Below are 22300 nucleotides of genomic sequence, written 5' to 3' on the forward strand. Positions count from 1 at the left end.
TTCAAACTCATTCTCACCATCTCATTTAAAACCATAACCTGTAACTTAAGAACAACACAAACCCATCTCTGATTTTTACATCAATTTCTTCATAGCAGCCTCAGATTCTTGAGAGTAATCAAACACCCAAACTGCAATTTCTTCTCTGTCTTCTTGATGGCAATAAACACAACCACCTCTACTAAATCAATTCCATCACTACCTCCATCTGATTTCTCGATCTGATTCATCCTCTTGTCCAAATTCCTTCATCTCTTCCCTTAATTTCAACTGCAGATAACAGTCTCTCTATCTCTGAACTTGAATCTCACAATTCCCCTTCCTGTTCAAACTGAATCTCCATGAAACTCCACATTCGAACAGCAACCATTTTTCTCTCTTTCCTGGATTTCATAAGGACAACAATGAGAAGAGAAACATTTCTCTTGTTTTGAGGGCTAGGTAATGATAAGAAATGTTATAGGCACCCAGCAACCCAATAGATAGAAGCACCCAGATTTCATTTGTGCTGTCAGTCTCACGAAACCGACTACCCAAATGCTTTCTTGCTCAACTGTTAGTTATGAGAAACTGACAGTTCATTCTCGCGCAACTTAGCCTGCTCCAACTGTCACCTGGGACTTTTTGCCATTTCCGCTCCAAATAGACATTTTCTCCTTCTTTTGCTCACAAGGACTCCATTGCACCTAATAACTCAAAACTAAACATAAGAGATGCAATTCACAAGGATAATATCAAAGAAAGCATAAATAATAGATAGAAAAATAGGTGTTTTACAACACCTATCAGCGTACCGGTATGTGTACTTGGTACACAGAATTTCACAACTTCAAGTACGCATACGGGTATACATACTTTAGTTCCGGTCATGGATCACATACATGCAAGAATGCACAATATGTTTATAATCCAATGATGGTTAAGTATTCTAAACTCTTATTTCAATCATTGAAACTTTCTTAGAGGATGACAATAGCCATTTTCACACACTATTAGCATCAAAGCAATTTTCAAGTTATTGAAATTATCATAATCGAAATATTCCAATTTTACACCAAATTATTGTATCACACGAATCATATAAGATGTTGCTTGGCGATTTTCACATGATCAAGATGAACTTGGTCGAAGCGAAAGCTTGCCAACACATATTCCGAGAAATATGTAAGCGAGTTAAACTCAACTCGAAATCTCAAATGTGTATAATAGAAAGCTATATCGTAACACGACTTATGTCTCAATATAGGAGATAGAGTAGAAATAGACTTTCCAAGTGATAGATGAGTTTCAGTCTCCACATACCTTTTTGTTGATGAAGTTCACAAGCTCTCCTTAGTAGTTCTTCGTCTTCAATGATGAACGCCGTGAAGTTTAATGCTCAACTATACAATCTATCCTAGTCCGAGACATCTATAAGTAGACTAGAAATCAAGACTTATAGTTTTGATCACTAACATTGACAAACAAGCTTGAGATAGCAACGCTTGCGAGTTCGACCGAGCAGTGCTCTAACAAAATTTGCTTAACAAAAATTTAAATTCTTTATTCTAAAATTCATTATGTACTTATCACTGATGTTGGTTAACATGTAAAGGTCGTTAAAAAGTAAAATATTTGACATAAAATATCATATTGATATGTCGATTTTTGAGTAGAACTATTAACAAGCTTTAATGTCCTAATCGTAAATTGAGAAATGAATGAAACATTTATTGATATTCCTTATGTTTTTTGTAATTCTATAAATTATACCATTTTTTCTTAAAGATAATGTGATTTGAAGAAATCAGAACCAAAACACATAATAATCAGTTAAACCAAAAGGTACAAAACCTCATCTGGATTGGTAATCGTGGAACCTTGTTAACAAAAGTAAAACACAACTATGTCAATCTGCAAGACTTTATCCTGGAGAAGGAAGGAGGAAACCGGAAACCAGCCTTAGTGTCAGTTGTATTGTCAACTGCCTTTCTAAGAGAAAATCCAAAAGCTCGTCCAACGGGTACCACAACAGCATTACCAACCTGCATATACCTATGTTTTATTATCCCGGTCGAAGAGCTTATAATAATGATTGGAAAACCCCTGTAAATGGGAATTTTCCTTGATTCATTTTTTGTAAGGAAGGAGAACCCAAGATTCATTTTTTCTAGTTTCAAGAACTACTGTAATTGTTGATACTGATAGTGGCGCAAATGGTTTTTTACCGGTTTTTATAGCTAGAATAGAGCTCTTCAAGTTATAAGGATCGTATATTTTTGAATAAGAAGAGAGATTGAATAATGGGTTAGAGGGAAAAAAATGATTTTGATGGCATATTTGGAGCTTCTCTGAATGCTTTTTGATTGGGTTTTTAATTATTTTTTTATATCTGGATGAGGGATTGTGAGACTGACTCAGGTGAGTGAGATTGATATAATAAAATTCCGAAGAATCCGAAGTGCTTTGAAAACTTTTAAATCTATAAACATTAATGTGTATATCATATTTGAATACAAGACCTCACACAAACCTTGATTTTTAATTTGAAGAGGATATTTAAAAACAACATGATCATATAAGCATTGTTAAATTAAAGAACCCCCTTTTCTTTTTTTTTTTAGTCTAGTAATATTACTAATGTTATACTTGGAGACATTAATAAAACACACGTATACCCTCGGATGAAAGATCTCTGAGATGGCCTGACATAGGGCCACAAGCACGACGACTAAATTCTTAGTAACGAGCCGAATTTGGCCACAAGCACAGCCAATAAATCCTCCCTAACTGGCATGCTCGTGTAGAAACCTACACTAACAGGGGTATATTGGATCATAATTTGTATGGATAGGAAAAGATTATAGTTTAGCCTAAATCTAATGGATTTATAATGTTTTTGATATATGATTTTGGATTATAATGGATTGAATTTGGTTTAATTTAGATTTATAGAGATTGAAACAAATTTCCAAACACCAAATAATTTCTTAAAAGAAAGGTTACGATGCATAAAAAACTAAAGAGCTTCGTAAAAAAAATCATATTCCGGGTCAAATGACAGTTTGAATGGTAATTTAACAACGCGACATATGGATATGAATGACATAAAATACAATAATTTTAGAGGAGAAATTGAGCAAGTTAATGAAGGAAAAGACTATTCTTAAAGGGAAAACTCATAACCAACATCACCTTATAAATTCATAGAAGAGAGTGATATGTTTCAATGGAAAAACATAGCATAACGTATAAAGATTCAATATAAAAAATATCTATAAGAATCCATGAAACTCTCATGGTTCGAATTGAGATTAATTGAAAATAATAATATACATGTTTTACTTCCAATTATCCATATATATCTTAGGCCTTCTATTATCGTAAGAAATCTTAAGTAAATATAATTAAGATTCTGAAAAAAATTTGGAACAAACAATCATTGGAACAAATTGCCAAACATTTAGAAAATCAAATTCTGAAGAAAAAAAATAGTCGTTGGTGAAGAAAAGGTCAAGCGCTGAATGGTGCAACGCCAACTTATAGCGCTGAATGGAACAACTCCCGGTAAAGCGCTGAACAATACAACGCTGATTCCCTGGAATATTTGCAAAGCGCTGAATTGTTCAGCGTTGGGACCACTTTTTGAGCGTTGAATCATTAAGCGTTTCAATCTCGCTGCTAGTTGAACTGCGGGCACTTGTTAGGAGAGAGAAGTAGTGTTAACTTTTAAACCACACTTTTTTTTTGATTTGCAACACTTTTTGGCCAATCTAGCAGCTCAATCTAGCCCATAAGAGTTAACCTTAGGATATTTGTGTAATTTAAAAAGTTCAATTATTATTTTTTTTGACAAAAAAAATGAGCAAATTCAATTTGAATACCGTGGATATTTAGTGATTCCATATAAATCCTAACTGATTACCTATGTTTTTTAGGTTTCCAACTATCCTTGTAACTCTCAATCCAATACACCCTTGTAAAGCTTACTTTCCTTTAAGAGTGTTTGGATATCAACAGTAAAAGTATTTTTGCTTCTCCTTGAGCAAATATTAATTCCATAAGTCAAAAGTAAACAAAATTGACTTCACAAAAAGTTAGTAACTTTTTCGATCCTATAATTGTCGAATTAACTTTTTCTTTTCGAAAACTAATTTCTTAAGATGTATCCAAACATCTTGTAAGAAAAAGAATTACTGCAAACAAATGAGACGGCGAAAAGAAATTCTACGGTAAGCGGAATAACATAACACCGGTTTTTTCTTTTCAAGCTGGATATAGGCTTAGGCGTCTGCCTCTGAGAAGACCCACTCCATTGAATCTGCTCCTCAGCAGGTTCGATGTATAACTTCAAATAATGTACATCTACCAACATGTCACTAGGCGTCCTTGTCCTGCCTCAAAGTATATTGGAATCATTTCCTAACAAAATTGAACCATTTGAAAGTTATCCTCAGTTGTTACGGTTCAACATGAAATCCACTTCAAAAACTGCATGATCAATGACTTTGTACCCTTCTTTTCTCAGTTCAAGTTCTTTCAACGTTTTATTTGATCCATCTTCCTTTATAGATTCTTCTGCTTCCTCTTCCAGTAACCTTTCTCTCGCGTTTATTGCCTGCCACATTTCAGAAAAAATCAATGAGGTTGTCATCATCACAATTATTACCAAGAGGAAACCGAGTGATCGCAAAGTCAAGCCTTGTCAAAAGACAGAAGTACGAGAAGGAGTTTTCAGGCTTACTTGTTTTTCCCAGTTGGTTCGACAAGTTATCAGAGAAAGCATAATTGATTGTATAGTAGACCCAGTTACTATTCCAATCCATAGTCCTTTTCCACCCATGTGTAGATGGAAACCCAAAAAAATGGCTAATGGAACCCCAGCAAGGTAGTATGCTCCTAGGTTCACATAAGCGCCAATATCCTGCCATCCACATCCTCTAGCAACACCTGAAATAACATGAAATCCCAGCAAGGTATGGTTATTAGTGTCGGCTGTAAAGATGGAAGTCCATATATTTGGATGGCACAACAATGGCACTAACCTGAGAGGACACCTTGTAGATTGTCCATGATGACTGTCAAACAAATTAGAGGAATCATTTCTGTCACGTAATCGATGACTTCCTTCTCATTAGTGAAAGCATAACCCAGAATGTTACGGCAAGAGTAGAGCGTCAAGCTTACTGTAACCATCACAACTGCTGTAATTATCATGGCGGCATTGACGGCTAAACGTGCAGCTTGCGGTCTCCCAGCTCCTAGTTCGTTTGACACTCGAGTGCTACATAATTAAATGCAAAACTTTCTCACACACACAGATCGACGCATCAATGGATATAGCGTTGGAGATGTTCACAAGAGACCAAGGAATGAAAGCTTGGTACAAACCTTACAGCAGCAGCAATTCCATCTGGTATCATGTAGAGCAATGAGCTGCTTGAGAGGCTGTTAATCAATAGCAAAGATATAAATGCTTGATATTTGCATAATTAAGCCAAATTCTTTTCTGTTTTGTGGAATAATAAGAATGAATCTGCAATTGGAATGGTATATCGAAGCGTACCATATGGAGAGCACTGAAGTTTCTAGCTGTGGATTTGGTAAATGCCCGGATAAAAGGATAAGCAATTCTGATGACCACCATTCAAGACTGCGGCCATCAAAAACATTAACTCTTTAAGGACTACAAATGAGTGTCAAAGTGGTATGGATAGGAAAGACTAAAAACGGCGGTAAAGAAGAGAATGACATATACCAAACCATTACAGCAGAAGGAAACGCAATGCGCAAGAACTCTCCAATCCCTTGAAATGCTTCTTTCGAAAGTGATGCGCGAGTTGATTCACACGACGGTGAATACTTAATGTATATTACAAGAAATATCACATTCAGCCAGTATGACACACCAATAGATAGTGCAGCTCCAATGTTTCCCAACCCGGATTTATAAACTAAAACCCAGCATAGAGGCACATGGACACATAATGTAGCAAATTGACTCAAGAACATGGCAATCATCAAACTCTGGGACTGGAGAAATCTCGTTAGTGATTCGAGAATCGCAAAAGCGAACAGAGCAGGGATTAAACACACTGCATATTTTCCGGCTTCGCCAGAGACCAATGGGTCTTGACCAATGTAAGTGAGCAGTTTCCCCGTTGAGACCCATAAGAAAGAGATGGGGACACAGATGAATATGGTAAGAGATAATATAGCACTATAAGTTTGAACTCCTAGTTTTCCATATTGTCCTGCTCCAAATGCTTGTCCGCATAGTGTTTCTAGTCCACTTGCCATTCCTAGCTGCTCAAATGCAGTTAAAATCATCATTTTCATAAAAAAGCAAACAATTCAGAGAAACTGAAATGAATGAAAAGAAGAAGGGATGACTTACAAGAAGACTAAAGCCAGTAACACCGCAGAAAGACGTAGCAAGAGCAGCGCTAGAGAGGGAAAGTTTGCCAAGATGACCCACAAACATCATGGAGATAAGTTGTAAAAGAAACATAGACAAGTTAACAGCTACCATTGGACCACCAATATAACCAACAACCTTTGCTTCTTCTGCAAATACACTCCATGTTAATCCAATCTTTCTTCTCTCGTCTTCCTTCGCCTTCTCCACCAACAAAGAGCCTTCTTCCATCTCTTTCTCGCTCTCACTCTAGAAAATCAGCAACAACAAAAAATCAGAACCCAAGCACGGAATGAGAAAAGATACTAGAAATAATGAAACAACCATGGCAGAACAAGAGGGCAGAGGTATACATACCATATTGTTGAGGCTTAGAGTTGAGTAAGACATACTGGAAGCAAGGTTAATTATACCAAGATTTCAATCCACAAGAAAAGAAGTATAAAGGAACTCTTAATGATTTCTTCTGTCTTTAGCAGTTTGTCTACCTAAACATAAGTGAGAGTGTGATAGTCAATGATCATGGTAATAATAATAATGTTATATCTGCTAATCCGAAAAAATGGTGGATTTGTGCATTTGGACACAAGTCAATTATGAAGGCTTTTTTGCTTTAACTTTTAGATAAGGCAATTAGATTTAAAATGCATGTATTATTAACTACAGTACAATAGCATTAAGATCTTGCCATTAGAACACGGCCACTGAGTCACTTTATATAAGATGCATGGATGACGATGAGGTCATTCCGCTATCAAATTGTAAGAGTTTGCTTTACGAATAGGATCTACCTAAAAAGTAGGAAGAGATCTTTTTGATAATTCAGTTGGAGTTGGTAGACTGACATAGTGGGAGTAAATGCATTGAATGCTTTTAGATTTCTCGTACGATTAAATGCGTCAAATTTGGCTTATGAGAGCTCACGTGGGTTTACGCGAGATTTTTCGTGTTTAAATTGAACCTTCTTGTGTTAGTGTTTTGCTTTTCCTAGTGACTTGTTTTGTGTTTTTTATCTATTAAACCCCCCCACCACCTACTAGCAGGGGAAAAAGGAATCAAACTTGTTTTGTGCGAGGGCCATTGAACTGCAGGGTCATTTCAACCGAGGTCGGCAAATGACAAATATCTACTCCAGCAGCCAGCACCTATTATATCCACTTTGTGCACTCTGTGCTGTTAGTACTTACTACAGTAAATCGCCTTTTTTTTCAATCAATAAAGCTACTGAAAACAGTTAGCTAGAGTTTCTTGCTTAAGTAGTGTATGGACTCTGTCCATCTCTGATCACATTTTACCTCAGTTACAAGAGGATGCTAATTAATCAATGAAAATTCCAGTTTCAAAAAAAAAAGAAAAGAAAGCTACTGAAAACAGGAATCTCCTCTTTATTTCCATATGATACATGCATTATCTTAACACAGGCCAACCATTTCTTCTGTCATGTATATCGGTCACAGCCGCCTCACAGGACAAATGTTTCTCACATTTTTTAGTGTTAATCACAGTCAATAATCGGTCCAGAATTTTGTTTCAGTCCACTTTCTACTTGAGTAATTCTCAAAAATAAAGTACAATCTTCTACTGAAATATTCTGTCCCTGGCTATCTTCGCCTGCCATATGAAAGAGAAAAAAATTAGTGGACAGTGGAATGCGTAATTTTGATGCGGAAAAACTAGACTTCATGAAAATTTAGGGGAAATGCACGACCTGTTTTTCCCAATTAGTTCGAGCTGTAATAGTTGAAAGTATAGTTGTTTGTACAACAGTGCCGGCCATAATCCCCAGCCAAAGCCCTCTTCCTCTTAATTGTAGAACGAAACCCAACAAAATAGCTGTTGGAATTCCACCAATGTAAAATGCACCCAAGTTCACATAAGCACCTATATGCTGCCATCCACATCCTCTAGCAACACCTGCAAGAAGACATGCATGATGCACTGACAGATGAATTTACTGGAATAATTTTCTATGAGACTGACACCTAAGTACCTGTAAGGACACCTTGGAGGCCGTCCAATATGACTGAGAAACATATTAGTGGAGCCATAGCTTCCATGTAATCTACCACTTCCTTTATATTGCTGTAAGCGTATCCCACTATGTAACGACAGAAAAAAAGTGCCGAACTTGCTATACCCATCTCAGTACCTGCCATGATCATAACAGTGATGACTGCTAAACGTGCAGTTTGCGGTCTCCCAGCACCTAATTCGTTTGAAACCCGAGTGCTAAACAAATACACACATGTACACGCACAGAGAGTAGGGGATTAGTGAGTCATATTCAGAATTATAGTTGGGAACTTGGGAAAGAGAGAGCTAGACAGCAAACCTTGTAGCAGCAGCAACTCCAAATGGTATCTTGGAATGCAGCGAGACAGTTGTGAGACTGTTCATTCAGAGACATGATTGTTAAGAATTTGTGTATCTTATTTCATCTTCCCGAAACTGATTACAAGAATTTATATATATATGTGCGACCCCTTTCTTTTAGGCCAAGGTAAAGAGTCCTAATATAAACACATTCCATATCAGTCTCGGTTTCCTAGAATAAGTCTTTCCTAGTTTTTCATCTAGAGTCCTAATATAAACACATTCCATATCAGTCTCAGACTTTCCTAGTTTTATGTTCTAAGAGACGTGTACATCTGAGACCTTCCTAATTAGTCTCAGATACAGTCTCAATACCCCCCCTCAAGACGGAGCATGCAGGTCACAAATGCCCATCTTGGACAATAGACCATGAAACTGAGCTTTCCCCAACGACTTTGTGAATATATCCACCAACTGTATTGTGGTAGGAGTATAAGAAGGTGAAATAATCTTCCTTATTATCGCATCCCTGACTAGATGACAGTCCACTTCAATGTGTTTCGTTCTTTCATGAAACACAGGGTTCTTCGCAATATATAACGCTGATTGACTATCACAAAGAAGACTCATTGCTTGTGTATGGTGAACTCCCAAATCTCGGAGTAATTGTTTCAACCATTTTAATTCACATGTAGCCGCCGCCATGGAACGATATTCTGCTTCAGCCGAGCTACGAGACACAGTTTGTTGCTTCTTAGTCTTCCAAGATACTGGTGAATCACCAAAAAAGAACAAACCAACCCGTCAGTGAGCGTCTAGTTATAGGACAACTTGCCCAATCCGAATCACACCAACCTTTCAATTTGAAACTACTATCAGAGCGCAACAGAATTCCTTGTCCAGGATTCTTTTTCAAATATCTAACCACACGAAGTGCTGCTTCCCAATGCTCCAGTCTAGGTCGCTGCATAAACTGAGATAAGATATGCACTGAGTAAGCAAGATCTGGTCTGGTGACGGATAAATATAATAAACGCCCAACCAATCTTCTATATTTCTCTACATCACTAAGCAAATCCCCTGTTGCTAAGGCAAGACGATGATTTGTCTCCATAGGAAATTCTGCAGGTTTCGCACCCAATAAACCTGTTTCCATTATAATATCCAACGCATATTTTCTTTGGCATATGTAGAAACCCTTTTTACTACGTGCCACTTCCAATCCTAGGAAGTATTTCAACTTTCCCAAATCTTTCATCTTAAAACATTGACCCAAGTATGCTTTAAATTGTGTAAGCGCAACCAGATCATTTCCTGCAATAATCAAATCATCAACATACACCAGCACATTAAGTTGCATCTTTCCCTTTAGCATAGTAAAGAGAGAATAATCTGAGTACGATTGTCGAAACCCATAATTCTTCAATGCAGTGGACAGCTTCGCAAACCAACACCGCGGTGCTTGTTTTAGTCCATACAATGATTTCTTCATCTTACACACCATATTAGGATTACCCTTAGCAAATCCAGGTGGTATTTTCATATATACTTCCTCTTCCAAATCTCCATGTAGGAATGCATTATGCACATCCATCTGATGCACATCCCATTGCTTAGCCGCAGCAACAGCCAAAAACATACGAACAGTTGTCATCTTTGCCACTGGTGCAAACGTCTCATTGTAATCCAAACCTTCAACTTGATGATTTCCAAAAATCACAAGTCTTGCTTTTAAACGTACCAAAGTACCATTTTCATCATATTTTTCCGTATATATCCATTTACTTCCTAGAGCCTTCTTACCAGGTGGCAATTCGGTGAGATCCCATGTGCCTTGTTCTTCTAAGGCCCGTATTTCTTCCGCCATTGCTTTCCTCCAACCTGGATGTGTCATTGCCTCTCTGAAATTTTTCGGCTCAGACTTTGCAGACAATGCAGCAATATAATTTTTATGCATGTCAGAAAACCTGTCACAACTAACATAATATGTCAAAGGATAAGGTGTACCTGAGGATGATGACTGTGATGATTGAGAGTGAGATGGACTATTTTCTCGAATGGTGTGCGTCACAAAACCTTTCAGCCTACTTGATGGGATCTTCTGACGCTTGCCCTTACCCAAATCGTTGTTCACAGCAACGGTATCTGTGGGTTGTCCATCACCATTTACATCTGCCTTAATTTCTGATGCTGTAGACTTGTGCTTAACAGCGTTATCTTCAGCATATGTCGCAGTCTGTTCTGCTGCATTTTCTGCAGATGTCGCAGATGTCGCAGTCTGTTCTTCTTCAGTTTCTGCAGATGTCGCAGTCTGAACTGCAACATTTCCACCAGGCGCTGCAGTCTGTACAACGACATCTGCATCTGTCTGTCGTTGTATTTCTGCACCTTCTTCTCCGCCATCTATTATTGAATCTTCATCACCATCATCACTTCATTCTTCACCAACACGATCTGTCTCATGTGTAGTGCCAGCAACATCAGTCGTTATATGAGTTCTAGTACCATCCAACTCGGTCTTATATGGAAATTGTGTCTCATAGAATTTTACATCTCTAGACACTATAAACCTTCTTGTGTCGAGATCATACACTTGCCATGCCTTCTTACCGAATGGATATCCTAGAAACACACACCTTCTTCCTCGACTAGCAAACTTATCTCCTTTGCTACTTTGATCATATACATAACACAAACATCCAAAGACCTTCAACTGTTTATATAGAGGTGGTTTTCCAAACAATACTTCATATGGTGTTTTATTATTTAGGATAGGTGTAGGCGTACGATTGATCAAGTACGCCGCTGTCAATGCACACTCTCCCCAAAACCGTTTCGGCAAGCTTGTTTGAAATCTCAAAGCCCGTGCCACATTCATTATATGTTGATGTTTTCTCTCAACTCTTCCATTCTATTGTGCAGTACCTACACAAGACGTCTCAAAGACTATTCCACTAGTCTTAAAATACCCACGTTATGCATTAAATTCCGTTCCATTATCACTTCTAACAATTTTAATATCCTTGTTAAATTGACGCTTCACAAGAGCAACAAATTCACGAAATATTAATTCAACCTCTGTTTTATTCCGAATTAAATAAATCCAAACACCTCTTGAAAAATCATCAACTATTGTTAGAAAATATTGTGCTCCACATTATGAATGGATCTTATAAGGACCCCATAAATCTATATGAACTAAATCAAAAATACAATTCGATTTACTCAAACTACTAGCAAAACTGCTTCTACGATGCTTTGCCCGGGGACAAATATCACAAGCATCATTATTCTTCTTAATTAATCTACTCACACCTTGCAATTTCTGCAAATTTTTTTTGAAGGATGTCCCATACGCTGATGCCACAACTCATATGAATCTTCATGCACAGCCATAACTTCAACATGCGGCACACCACAGAAAATATATAGTCAACCTTGTCTCTCAGCCACTCCAATCATCCTCCTCGTAGACCGGTCCTGTATAAGACATAATTTGTTAGTACATTGAATAATACAACTCATCTCATCAATAAGTTGTGTGACTGAAATTAGGTTACAGGTTATCTGTGGTACATAAAGCACGTTTTCAAGTTTCAATCCACCAGGGAGAATCACGGTTCCAATTTTCTCAGAGTATGCATATTTTCCATTAGGCAATCCAACTGAACATGCCCTAATATCTCTTACACTTATCATGTTAAGAAGTTCATACGTAACATGATTTGTTGCACCTGTGTCAACAATCCAGGATGTTTTATTCTTTTTACCTTGTAGATGAGAACCAGACTTTCTTGAGTTTAAAAACTCCATCACCTCTTGAACTTGTGCTGCTGTAACTCCTACTAGACCCGTTCCATCAGCTGATGACGTACCAGCACTCTCCTTTGCTGCCGAAATATGCAGGTTATGAGCACGAACAGGATTTCCTCCTTGTCCTCTACCTCCTCTTCCAGTACGTCCTCTTCCTCCAGTTCTTCCTCCTCTTCCATTCTTTGGTCTGTCTCCCCACCATTCTGGATATCCAATAATCTTAAAACAGCCATCATCAGAGTGTCCTTGTCTGCTGCAAGTTTTGCAGTACTTGGTGGGATCATAAGCACTATTAAGTAGGCGTTGATCAGATTGCACCTTAAAAGCCATAACATTCTCTTGCATCTCTGTAGTCACAACTCCATCTCCAATTTTCAGGCGTTCTGAGTTCACAATTGTTTGATATGCAACATCCACAGACGGCAATGGTTCTCTTGCAAGCAATTGTTCACGCAAAGAGCTGTATACAGAATCTAACCCAATCAGAAAATAATGCAATAAATCTTCTTCTCTCAACAAACTTACCTGAGATGCAATATTACAAGTGCACTTTCCACATTGCATTGGGGTATCTTCATATAAGTCACCATCATCCATTTTGTTCAATCTTCCAAAATATATAGCAATTCCTCCGTTTTCTTCTGTTTGCAGTCACTTAAAGATGCTTTTAGTTGGCATATTCTTGTTCCACTAACAACGAAAAATCTTCTCTTCAAGTGTGCCATAATAGACTTGCATCTCATAATCTCCCAGAGTTGATCTCACTGATAACTCCAGCGTGTTACTGATCCATGAGACCAGCATTGATTGCACTGCTATCCATTCTTCTAACTGATCCGGATCTTAAGTCTTGTAACTGTTCCATCAATAAAACCAAATTTTTTTGGCTATTAACGATCTTCTTATGGCTCTAGCCATTCATCATAATTATTTCCTCTCAAACTTATTGGCGTGATGATATTTCCTGGTCCATCACTCGAACCTAGGTAATATACAGGGTTCTTCTTTTGTACATCATATTCCACCGTCTTTCCTTTGGGATGATTCAATTTCGTTAACCATCTTTAGTTTTTTTTTTTTTTTTTAGGTTTCGAAACTGGCTCTTGATGCCATGTTAAGAATTTCTGTATCTTATTTCATCTTCCCGAAACTGATTACAAGAATCTATATATATATATGTGCGACCCCTTTCTTTTAGGCCAAGGTAAAGAGTCCTAATATAAACACATTCCATATCAGTCTCGGTTTCCTAGAATAAGTCTTTCCTAGTTTATCATTTAGAGTCCTAATATAAACACATTCCATATCAGTCTCAGACTTTCCTAATTTTATGTTCTAAGAGACGTGTACATCTGAGACCTTCCTAATTAGTCTCAGATACAGTCTCAATAATGATAGAGCATTTTAAGCTAATTGGCTAACAAATCTATCAGTTGTCTTGGATCTGAATGACATTGAGCACATTATACTATATCGAAATACTGCATTAACATACCATATAGAGAGCACTGAAGTTTCAAGTTGAGGATTGGGTAGAAGGCCGGATAACAGAATCATCAATTCGAATAACCACCACTTAAGACTGGAGCCATCAAGTTTAATCAGTCAGAAGCACCCAGAGAAAAACCAAATTACTGCATATTCGTAGATTGAATAAGAAAAAATTACCAAACCATTATGGCGGAAGCAACTGCAAGTCTTAAAAACTCTCCAATTCCTTGTAGTGCCTCTTTTGAGAACGGCATCGAGTTGATTTGCACAAGGGAGAAAACTTAACATATGTTCCGAGAAAGATAACATTGAACCAGTATGATACACTAATTGCAAATGCAGCTCCAATGTTTCCGAACCCAAATTTAAATACAAAAACCCAACAAAGAGGAATATGGAAACATAAAGTAGTAATAGCACTCAATAACATGGGGATAATCAAACTTTGAGTCTGAAGAAATTTCATTAATGGCCGGAGAATTGTGTAGCCGAAAAGCCCTGGGATCAAACATACTGCATATCTCCCTGCTTCGTGTGAGATTATGGGGTCTTGTCCTATAAAAATGAGTAGTTTTTCCATTGAAATCCATATAAAAGATATAGGAATACAGACTAAGGTAAGAGAGATCATTGCACTGTAAGTATAAACTCCAAGTTTTCGATATTGTTGTGCTCCATAAGCTTGACCACATAGAGTTTCTAGTCCACCTGCCAGTCCTACCTGGTTTTGAAACATAATGGAGTATGTAACAAACCGAGATTCTATAATTCAGAGGCATTTAAAAAAAATCTTTGATTTTTCCAGCTGTGGAGTGCGGACAAGTAAGTACATAATGAGTAGAAGTTAATAGAAAACAGAACAAATGAAATTCCTCACAAGAAGACTGAAGCCAGTAACACCACAAAGAGAGGTAGCCATGGCAGTGCTAGAAAGAGCAAGTTCACCTAGGTGACCCACCATCATCAGAGGGATGACTGTAATGAGCTGAAGAGAGGAGTTTACGGCCACCATAGGCCCTGCAATGTAACCCACCTTCTTTGCCTCTTCCACAAATGCAGTCCATGTTAAGCTTTTCTTTCCTCCGTCTGTTTCTTCTAGGGCTGCACAACGGGTAGGGTGAGTAGGGTATGGCTATACCCGCCACCCTACCCGTTTATTGGCGGTTAAGAAAATCTTTACCCGTCACCCTACCCGCCAAATAGTGGATACGGTTAAAAAACTGACGGGTAGGGTAGGGTTGGCGGGTATGGGTAGGGTATGTGCACCCCTACTAGGAATTGCTCGAAGACCAGTATGGTAGGATAATTTCGAGCTTTACCCGCCACCCTACCCGTTTATTGGCGGTTAAGAAAATCTTCACCCGCCAAAAAATGGATAGGATAGGATACGGTTAAAAAACTGGCGGGTAAGATAGAGTTGGCTGGTATAGGTAGGGTATGTGCACCCCTGGTTTCTTCTCCTGACTTCAGTAACAAACCTTCCTCCATAACTCCCAAAACCAAATAAACACCAAATGCACATAAGATTAAACCAGAGATTGATGGCAGATATAGAAAAGCTAGGGAATCTCAAACAAATCTGTTTTTGGTGTTCGACAAAGAATGTCAGTCCAAGATCACTTAGAAAATACAATAAAAAAGAATCACGAATAAAATAAAGTAAACTATGTTTTCCAAGTGATGTTCTCAGTGGAGTCCCCCCTCTTGCTCCATTTATTAACTAAAAGCTAGTATTAAATTATTCTCATACATTCGTTATCATCTTTTAGACCATAAAAAAGTTCAGTTTTTGTGTGGTCTGCTCTCCACAATGCTATCCCCTACCATTGACAACTTGAATAGAAGAGGTTGCAGCATTGTGGTCTTCGTGCAGAAGAAGAAGAATTTATCAGTCACTTGTTGCTGCATTGCAGAAAGAAAAAAAAAAGGCTTTTTTCATGACTAAAATCCTATTTTTGTGAAGGCACGTCGCAAAGGTAAAGTCGTAGAGAGGATGTTTTGGTCCAAAATTTGAATAACTACTTCCTATCAAAGGGATAAATTGGAATTTGGTTTCCTCTTGTTTGGTCCTAGGCCCAAATAGTTATTTATAGTAGGGTCCAACCGGATTTTTTTTTATCCGGAGGTCCAAAATTAATTAAAACATGGAAATGTCCATAATGCCCATTACTACCAAGCGTGTGTGTCTACACTGCTTACAAATTTGAGTACATATCTGGTACACTGCTTAAAAATTCGAGTACATATTTGCTACACTGCTTACAAATTTGAGTACATATCTGTCGTACTGCTTACAAATTCGAGTACATATTTGCTGCACTGTTTCCAGGTAGAGTACAAATCTGTAAGAATCAATGATAAATAAATTAGAAACGTATTACATTACATACATTGTGATGATTATAATTTTTCTTCGACTGTATTGCCATGCTTCTGGGGGAAATGCAAGGATCTTCTATTATCGTTTTCTTCTTAACTGCATATAGATTGACTCGCTTTACGTACTGCTAGTGTCAATGCCTGCAGACACACAAAAATTAAAACGTTCATCATAGGGGCCATAACTTATGCCCAAACATACAGAGTCTAATTTGAGGAACCATACAAACCAATGCAAATAAAACTCATAATGCACGACAAATGGTCTCCACCAATAAATCCAGAATTTAATGAACCTGAAAAACTGTGGGCTGCACGGTGATATTACTGACTGAGCCATCCTGCTCTGTTGCGGTCTCCACCAATAAATCCTGCAGAAATACATCGAAGTCTGGTCAACAAAAGCAGCAATCTCATAGAAATACAGTCATAATATAACTGAAAAACTATACTACTTCTGCTGAAATAAGTCGTGCAACTATGTTTTTTGTTTTTGCTAGTTTCTTACAGTTAATCGACAACCAAAAATCTAACTTGAAGCACATAATTGGCATTCTTGATGCCCCTACCATTAATCCAAAGCATCTAATACACAACAGTTAATACATTAAGAAAAAGAAAAAAAAACATTAGTATCAACAATGAGAAGACATTTACAGCATAAGCTGCGCTTTACCCCGAAGCTAACATTAGTAGTTTTCCTCAATCATAGCCATAAAGAATTTAAAAGGGGTGTAATTAAATTCAAATTACCATGGGAGGTTATCAATGATTTTACCTTTCGATTGTTACCACATAATGAGAATTTTTTTATCAGCAGTAGCTTAATCAAATCTAAGAAGAGCCGAACCTGAAACACAGGAGATATCAATTTAACATCTAAAATAAAAATGGTTCTAAGCAAGCACAGGGATTGCAATTCGGTGGATCAATGAAGGAACCCCAACCTTGAGTGTTACTGAGAAAAGTACACATCTGTTCCAACAACGAAGTTCTCTATGTCACATTTGTTATGCAACTCAGATATGCGCACATATTAATAAATTTAATCTGCTTGCAAGGCTCTATTATTGTCATGGAAATATATACTCGATAGGATAATAAAATAGCAAAACCCAAACTCCTGAATCAACTAATATCAATATAGAAGACAATGGTCATGGAAAAAATCAATTAATGTTCCACTGAAGAAGAATTCTTTTCAAAGACATCTAAATCCATTCCTGAGTTCTACGCCATGTCTCCAATTTATGCTCATTTCCTAAGCTTTATCAAAACCATTGTTTGGGTGTATTCTATCATTGTTTCATCTGATGTGTTCAACTTAGTCAGCATTAACAATTGTCCAGATGATAAATAAGAAAGTTAAGTTAACATATTAACTGAACCAAACCTGTGAGAGCAATCATTCTACACCGCAAAATCCCTATTATTGTGGCGATTTTTCAATAGCATTTTTCTCATCTTTGGTCGACTCTTCCTGCAAAGGAAAAATAAAGAAATGGTTAACCATTTAGTTGTATATAGAGTTGATAAAAAAAAGATCAACATTGGTGTCAGGGAGAACAGACTGGAGCTAAAATGCATTCTTAAAAACGACAATCGTTGCAAGATAGGAATATTCTTTGATAGTAATTAACTTAAGGTTAGTTATTTGTATACACGAATCATGGAGGCTGTATTGGCTAATGCAACTCCATAGCAGTTGGGGCTTTAGTTCAATATTAAAAGCTCAACACCATAGTACCAACTCCATATGCTCATCATCAACGGCCGGTTGTCTCCCAGCCAACTTTGATGTCGTTTGATACATATGGTTGAGAAGCAATACCAAAAGGCAGTACCAATGGAGTAACGGTGGTTTTGAGCAGCAAAAACAACACACGGAAAAAGGAAACACCAATGAAAGCCTATTCTACACAGTAATCTACTTTTCATGGATTTCATAGGTACATCAGCGGGAGAAAAAGAAGCAATACCAAAAGGAGAGAAATTAAACCATGGTTGTACCTGCAAAAAAAAAAAACTAAAACTTGTGAGATGATCAAGCATAGCAAAACTAAAGTAAAAAACAGCGAAAAAAATATCTGGATTTATAATTAATCTCTCAACCTTACAATATCTATGAACTCAAGCATGGAGTACCTTGACCAACAGATAATATATGTCTGCAACACGGCTGCAACACAGCTGGAGAGAGGAAAAAAATGGAGAAAGAATATGGTTTTAGGCCTATGAAAGTTTGCGGCAGGTATATGCTGACGATAGGTATCTTATCTCGCAACTGCATAAAAAATGGCATGTGGAGCAAAATTGAAAGGCGCAGCTTCCTAGCAAGCTTGCTAACATATTTGCTGACGATAGGTATCTGATGATGAAGATCCATGATTTCATGTATATCAGGCTAATCCCTGACAAGATTGTTGTAAGGTTTGTTAGAATACGGGGCATCCAACTCAAAACCAATTGGCTTATAAACCGCAGGAATGTATGAATATAACAAAATCAAAAGAAGTGATAAGTCTATGAATAAAAAAAATAAAATCAAAGCATCTTATTTCCAGTATGCGATATATCTACTGTTGGATCAAACAAACAAAATCATTATTTAAACAAAAAATAAACAATAAACTAGGTTTTTTGTCAGTATAGCATATATGTACTGATGGTTCATACACAAACAACCGAAAAAAAATCTAAAACCAGCAAAATAAAACTATTATAATCATATCTAGTAACAAAATGAATAAAAAAAAAACGTAATTATTCAGTATGCATATATTACTGTTGGATCAAACAACAACAAAAAAAATTATTTAAACAAAAACTAAACAAATTAACTAGGTTTTTTGTCAGTACATCATATACAAACTGATAGTTCATACACAAAAACAACTGAAAAAAACCTAAACCCAACAAAAGAAAACTAGTATAATCAGATCTAGTAACGAAATGAATAAAAAACGTAATTATTCATCTAGATCTGCATTATTTTCCTGAAAATGAAGGAACACTTGATTAATCATGCGTGCAAATTGGAAAACATAATCAAACATCAACTAATTAATGATGGGGATTTTAATAAAGTGCCACACTTCCAATATGCAGTTTCTGAAAATGCCACCGTTTTTTCAGAGTTTATTAAATGCCATACTCTTGACTTTTTTCATCCCGTTTTTTTGAGATAACGGTTAACGGCTGTTAGTCTCTGTTAGTGCATACGTGGCATTAAATAACCCGTACAAAATTACATAGAAGCCCCTGAATCAGTTAACAGGGATTGAGTTAATCAGTTAACTGGGATTGAGTTAACCGGCTATAGAGTAGTGAGTTAACTCGCGACTCGGTGCACGTGAGAAAAACGTGCAAGATTTGCTAACGGTCGGAATACACGTGGGATCAATCTAAGAGAAACAATCTATACTAAAAATGAAAAATGGTATAATTTCCTCCAGAACAGGCTTGCAATTGAAGGACTGTCGCTAGGTGTGTTTACAAAACCAACTCCAATTATTGACAAAGCAAATTCAGAAAACAAAAACTGCTTCCATAATTCTATGAAATCCGTACACCCCATAGTAACAAGAAAACAGAGATTGGGTGCAGAACCTAATCCTTCAAGAGGCCTCGCTGCTTGAAACATTCTAGCATGGCAACACCAATCTTAGCTGGAGACTCGACCACGGTAACCCCAGCTTCCCTCAGGGTCTTGATTTTGTCTTGGGCAGTACCCTTTCCTCCTGACACAATAGCTGCATTTGAAACAACAACAAAATTAGAGTCGTATAATGCAAACTCGAAAAATGCATGATTATGTTAAAGCTTATCGTTTTTAGTGAAATTCATTTATAGCTAACAGGCATACCTCCAGCATGACCCATACGACGACCGGGTGGAGCTGTAAGACCGGCAATGAATGCTACTATTGGCTTCTCAATTCCACTTTCCTGTATCATAGATAACAAAAATCAGTTCCACTCAACAACATGACACAATTTATGAATTAAACAATAAAAATGAAGCAACAACCTCCGGGTACTATCAAAATGAACTATCAATTAGGATATAGTATATTACACATGTTCTGAATAGGATTGCATTTGTCAGAACCAACCACTTGGTACCCTTCTCTGCATCACTAGCCACTGCATCATTGCTTCAAGCTCACTCCATAAAAGCACCTCAGTTTCAGCTGCATCACTACTACAAGCCTACAAACAGCTCACTATACTCTGTCTTCAATCCACCACCAGTCACTCTTCACCAGCATCACTTCAATTCCATCTGACCAGCTGCAACAAACCCCAATTCCAACAGCAGCAACCTGTAGCTTATTCTGCTCTTGCATTAGCTTTCTTTGCATCAACAACCAACATCAGCTGCCACCTCCTGCAATATTGAACTCAAGGAGCAACGACATTTCACCAGCTTTATTCCCTTGCTTCGCCAGTAGTCGCCAAACCCTTCAGCTTACAACTCACAGCATCAGAATGGCAGAAGCAGCAGAAACATTGTCTCTCAAATGCAGTATCAACTTGTACCACCTGCACTATTTCAGTCTCAAGCCCTCTATTAACTGCCATCATCTGCAACATGCTCTTCTTGAATTCCAGATTCATCTCCTCAGCAACACAAACAAAACCCCAGTCCGAGACAAACCCATTTGAATAGCAGATAACACAAGCCAAGACCAACACTCCATTGCAGTACTGTTGCATCCATTCTACCAACATCACCACACAAACTCAGCTCTAAACCATTCATCAGTTCACCCAGCCAAGAATTCATAAACCCATTAGCTCATTCAAATCCCTATAATTCCTAACACATGCATCTAACGGTTCCTGCTGCTCAATAAGACAACCACCCTTCACCAGCACATACTCCATCCCTCTTCCAGATATAGCAAAATCTTCATTTGAGTTCATCATTCTCTCTTGTTTCAGTTCAATCCCAAGCCAAAACCCATTATTTCTCATCCTCCATCCATCCAATTTGCACTCAGTTCGAACCCTTGAGCTTCACATAACCTAATTCTGCCAATTCATCAACAGCAGACTCATCTTCTCCATATTCTCATCAAATTCAGATGCCAACTCAAGCTTTGCCGTGTTCTCACACATGATTTGTTGATGCAAACATAACCCATCTCTCCAATTCCTTGTAAACTTGGAATCTCAGTTCCATTTCTTCAACAACAGAATCAGATTCAATTATCTTTTTGAACTCAAAACCGTGTTTTAATCCAAGCCCCATGTCTAACATGTTGTGTTGTTCTCAAACTCAATCCTGTAACAACCCCATCTGCCTCCTTCATCGATCTATAACAACAGCAAAGAGACATGCGTAAGAGGAGAAAGAATTGGGGAAGAAATGGATCCCTTCTTCTCGACCCCTAATTAAACCCAGAAAAACGAAATTAGGGTTTGCAATCATACCATATCTGCTGCTTGTCCTTCCCCTTCTTGTTCTGAATCTCGATCTTTACTAAAACCCTTTACTCAGACACTAAACCTAAGCAAAATCCCGCTGAAAACTGACTCAAACCCTAGAAGAAAAATGAAACGATACAAACTGTTTTCAATCCCACGAAGGATAAAGTAGTCATTTAGCCTGTGCTACGTGTAATAATCTCGTGCACGACATCTTGAGCCGTCCATATAAGACACGTGTAAGTAATCTTGACAAAGTCAAAAAAAATTGACCAATCATGTGGGTCCAAGGCGTTAGTGCTAACGGTTGTGGCATTAAATAAACTCTGAAAAAAACGGTGGCAGTTTCTTGAATCGGGATTTGCAAGTGTGGCAGTTTGTTGATGAGTGCTAAAAAGTGCATATTTCTATATATTTTTCTTGGCATTTAACTCATCTTTTGTGCATTAATTCTACATTTTATCCCATATTCTGT

At 37.5% G+C, this 22300-nt stretch overlaps 1 protein-coding gene and 1 pseudogene across 2 annotated transcripts; both read right to left on the bottom strand.

The window, feature by feature from the left end:
- Positions 1 to 4035: 4035 nt before the first annotated feature.
- LOC113282174 (protein DETOXIFICATION 14-like) lies at positions 4036 to 7068 on the bottom strand. 2 transcript variants are annotated; one of them, XM_026531133.1, is made up of 9 exons: positions 6755 to 7068; positions 6377 to 6646; positions 5738 to 6285; positions 5546 to 5632; positions 5371 to 5427; positions 5025 to 5263; positions 4724 to 4929; positions 4494 to 4597; positions 4045 to 4401 (listed from the first exon to the last, which is right to left on the bottom strand). In XM_026531133.1, exons 1-9 carry the CDS (start codon positions 6785 to 6787, stop codon positions 4395 to 4397), a joined length of 1551 nt encoding a protein of 516 aa, XP_026386918.1. In that variant the 5' UTR covers positions 6788 to 7068; the 3' UTR covers positions 4045 to 4394. The 2 variants fall into 2 exon arrangements, with proteins under 2 accessions (XP_026386917.1, XP_026386918.1); XM_026531132.1 differs by having other exon boundaries at positions 4036 to 4597.
- Positions 7069 to 7947: 879 nt separating this feature from the next.
- LOC113277631 lies at positions 7948 to 15502 on the bottom strand (annotated as a pseudogene).
- Positions 15503 to 22300: the final 6798 nt, after the last annotated feature.

The sequence above is a fragment of the Papaver somniferum genome, chromosome 5 (genome assembly GCF_003573695.1).
Source record: "Papaver somniferum cultivar HN1 chromosome 5, ASM357369v1, whole genome shotgun sequence".
NCBI classification, from domain to species: Eukaryota; Viridiplantae; Streptophyta; class Magnoliopsida; order Ranunculales; family Papaveraceae; genus Papaver; species Papaver somniferum.

Coding starts and splice junctions, on each gene's coding strand:
- LOC113282174 (XM_026531132.1), bottom strand. CDS start 6,787: ATGTCTTACTCAACTCTAAGCCTCAACAATATG. Junction 5,633..5,737: donor CCTTCTGCTGTAATGGTTTG/GTATATGTCATT, acceptor TGATGGCCGCAG/TCTTGAATGGTGGTCATCAG. Junction 4,598..4,723: donor GAACCAACTGGGAAAAACAA/GTAAGCCTGAAA, acceptor GAAATGTGGCAG/GCAATAAACGCGAGAGAAAG.